Source organism: Polyodon spathula, chromosome 22 (assembly GCF_017654505.1).
Source record: "Polyodon spathula isolate WHYD16114869_AA chromosome 22, ASM1765450v1, whole genome shotgun sequence".
In the NCBI taxonomy this organism is placed as follows: domain Eukaryota; kingdom Metazoa; phylum Chordata; class Actinopteri; order Acipenseriformes; family Polyodontidae; genus Polyodon; species Polyodon spathula.
The window spans coordinates 3,142,280-3,145,873 of record NC_054555.1 but is presented as its reverse complement, the minus strand read 5'-3'; the positions used below and the strand labels follow the sequence as shown (position 1 = coordinate 3,145,873).

The following is a 3,594-nucleotide window of genomic DNA, read 5'->3' as shown; positions in this document are numbered from 1 at the left end:
ACTCCAAAAAATTACAAAGTAGCCTGTCATCAAATGAGGACAAATACACTTAATGGGTTAATACCGAACAACTTAAAACTTGTTAGAAGGGTACTGTTTGGAAGATCTCAGTATTTGCACACCCCCACTGTATATCCCTATGGCTAGGAATTGGCAGAAGAACATAAGAAACATTTTTCCTTTGATTATATAAATGAATTGTATAGTTTTAACAGAGAGAGGATTACTTTCATTTCATATGCAATGCAATGGTACACAGTTTAATTGACTCGAAACATAGACATATACATGGAATAGAGATATTACATTAATGGACGATGGAGTTAAATTGTACAGCTTTTTTTTTCCCCCTTCCAAAAATAAAAAATTCTACTGGTTCCCCAAAGCACAGAAAAGGACAAAAGAGAACAGAAGAGGCCACTATGATTTCCACAGTGTTTGCAGGTTATGATTTGATGTTGCTGCTCCTTTTCCTTCAGTTCCAACGGAGTCGCATACCTGGGTGGGGCGAATAAAGATAACTGTTACTAGTATAGTATAGATGATTTATTTTTTTATTTTTAAAAACTCAGTGTTTTCTTGGTTCATCATAGCTTTTAGGCTCTACCCTCCGTAGCTGTGACTATTGCTTGATCATTGAACCAACCTTCTAATGGAACCATGAGCCATTGCCATCCTTGAAAGGAAAGAGTTTGCTTTCCCCGTCCCCTGAATTACTTGGATTGTTACCTGATCATTTGAACCTGCCTTGTGATTGCATTGGATGTGAAGTCAAATATTGTTGTAAATATTGTAAGATTGTGAGACTGTGTTTGCTGTACGCTTGTATGTGACGGTCACTCCTGGGACACCCTCGTAAACAAGACACCTGCAGTTCATATGGCTTCTCCATTAAATAATACAAAATAAAAACAGTTGCTTTCATTATCAGGTCTTCAGAGTAAACTATGTCACTCCATTGTGTTTACCTCATTTCTTTCATGACACGGTTTTCTATTTAGCACCGACATATGTGGCATTTTTCCCAGTCTTCTTCAATGTTTCCAGAAGCAGGTCCACGCTGTGCTCTGACTCAATAAAAACCTTCTTGTTGGGCAGGTCAATGTCGAACTGGACACCTGCAGAGAGATACAGTGTTAGAAATTAATATGACTCTTCAAGAAGAACGCTGCTTCTTATTAAGGTGCTAACATAATTACTGTCCATCTGCTGCAAACCGCAGGGGGAAGAATACACGTTCTGTAATACATGTTTTGGTATTACATTTTATTCCATACAGGTGTACAAGTAAACAGGTTATATATATATATATATATATATATATATATACATATATATATATACACACACACACACACACATATATATATATATATGCGAAGACCAACAACCAAGGCAGGTCTCTCTGGGTCTCCAGCCAAAATCAGCAACTCCAGGAATGGGCCTATACACTGAGGCTGCTCAAGCTTGTATCAAAACGTGGAATGGGTCAAACTGCTATGCAGTAGGAGTCTTATTTTCATTCCTTAACTCTACGAGAATGGGACTGAAATCACGCTTGCATGACTCACCCTGCACCCCAAGTGGTGACAGGTCAGGCACTGGGAACCCCCTGTAACTTTGATTAATCAACTCAGCTTTTAGCATTCTGTGCACAGAATACTCCAGGGCTCATTACATAATATCTATTTACTTACCAATCACTTGATTTTAATTATCAGCCCCCTCGTGCTATCTCCTCCCTAGCTCCTAGCAGCCTTAGTCTTGTGACAGTCAGCTATATTCTTATTGGCAAGGGCGGAACAGCCCCAGTTCAGTGACTGGAAGGTCAAAAACCTTTGATTTTACAGTTCTGGGGAACTGTCATTCCAATGGGAACAAGCCAGAGAGGGGTAATTCACCACCCTGCCCCCCTACCCCTCCAAAGAGAAGCGTTTCAGAGGTTATGTGGTTCAAGAACGTGCAGATTTTCTCTGAAAAGGGGAACAGAATCCGTAAAACTGAAAAGACAAGAACTCTAAATATTTATTTAGGCATGCCTACAATCCTCCTGTACCTGCGTTATTATTGTAATAGGTTTGTAACATTAGAGCTCTCAATGGAAGAAAAAAAAAACATAAACAAATAATTCACTTTAGAACAGTGTAGGAAAATACAAGCAAACGTTTGAACACTTTCAATTTTGTTTTAGAATAAGTACTGTGAACAAGTCAAAACTATACCCTCGAGTAAGCAAAACGCATGCAGATTTGCAATGTAGATTCTCAAGAACAATCAGTTCTGTTGCTGTAGGTGTCCATCGCTAATATATCAACTAATTCTGATGACAATGCAGTATGCGGTGCAGAACTCACCCCCGAGTTTATTAAGGACACGGGTTACAGCACCGGAGCAGCCTTCACAGGTCATATCAACAGAGAACTCGTGCTTCTGTCAAAAAAACAAAGCAAACAAACAAACAAACAAATAACATGTAGCACATTTGGTAAAAATGTGAAAAGAGGCCAGAGTAAAAGAGTAAAGCAGTAAGCAGCTGTATATTGTCGACTGGGCACCTCGTTGACTCACTTGCATTGAAAAAAAATAGTCAGATTCGTGGGTAAACGCATTTACCAGGGCATTGTTACAAATTAATATCAATGCATAGTGTTCCCACATTTAAAAATATATAAAACTAAAACTTCACGATTTCAAAGAAAGCAGTTTCGCTTTATTGTACCGATTTTGCACACTGGAACACGTCATATAGGCTCAGACGTGGAAAAACTCAATGAGAGTCTACAAGCGCGTTATAATATAACATTTACTGTAATCCGCGAAATTGTGATGATAACATCATTATTTGTTTATTTTACTTACGGTCATGGTTTAAGATGTAATATAAAACGCCCAGATCCTTCGTTTTACAGTTTGTGACGAGTCGCCTTCACCCAGTAAAATGTACTTCTGCAGCAACTCCACAGATTATATTTAAGGGACAATCGATCAATTCCAGAAAAATTCCTACACGAAATAAACTCAGGTCTATATAGTTTATTATTTAAATATATGCACAGTGGCCGGTTAGTTTCAAAATGCTATAATAACTGATTAAGCGAACTATCTATCCAAAACCAAACGGAATTCTCCTGTCATAAAAATAAATACACAAATATGTATTTTTTTGTGTGGCTCCCGTACTCTCTCGCGTTACTCTGACTCGCCTCCAGATAATGGTTGCACTGCACTATTTCGCCACTGGGTGTCGTTAGGAATCGAATGGTTGAATCTAATAGAAAATATATTTGGCACTGTATCACATTTACTTTATTTTTTTTTTATATGTTTTAAATACATACGTGTATTTGTTGTAATATGGCCAGTGAGTATGTTATTACAAAGTGACATTGTGTGGAGACTTTAACTAATAAAAACAGATTGCTGGGTCAAAACTTGTAATTCAAGATGAAGCCATTTGAAGTAACTTGTCTAATGACATCCTTCTGTGCTGAAGAAATACTCCACTTTTTACACTACGGGTATTTTCTAGTTTTTACAATTTATTTTTAGTGAAAAATATTTCATTTCTGAACCAAAAATGTTAAAATATCAAAA

At 37.4% G+C, this 3,594-nt stretch overlaps 1 protein-coding gene across 1 annotated transcript; it reads right to left on the bottom strand.

The window, feature by feature from the left end:
* Positions 1-232: 232 nt before the first annotated feature.
* On the bottom strand, positions 233-3,181 carry LOC121296871 (copper transport protein ATOX1-like). Its single transcript, XM_041222749.1, has 4 exons — positions 2,860-3,181; positions 2,355-2,430; positions 969-1,118; positions 233-498 (listed from the first exon to the last, which is right to left on the bottom strand). The coding sequence occupies exons 1-3, from the start codon at positions 2,863-2,865 to the stop codon at positions 994-996; spliced, it is 207 nt and encodes a 68-aa protein (XP_041078683.1). The 5' UTR covers positions 2,866-3,181; the 3' UTR covers positions 233-498; positions 969-993.
* Between the last annotated feature and the right edge of the window lie 413 nt (positions 3,182-3,594).

Bases quoted from the DNA above. Each gene is read 5' to 3' on its own strand.
- LOC121296871 (XM_041222749.1), bottom strand. The intron at 1,119-2,354 runs GTGAGTTCTGCA...ATCTCTCTGCAG, and splicing joins TGTCCTTAATAAACTCGGGG to GTGTCCAGTTCGACATTGAC.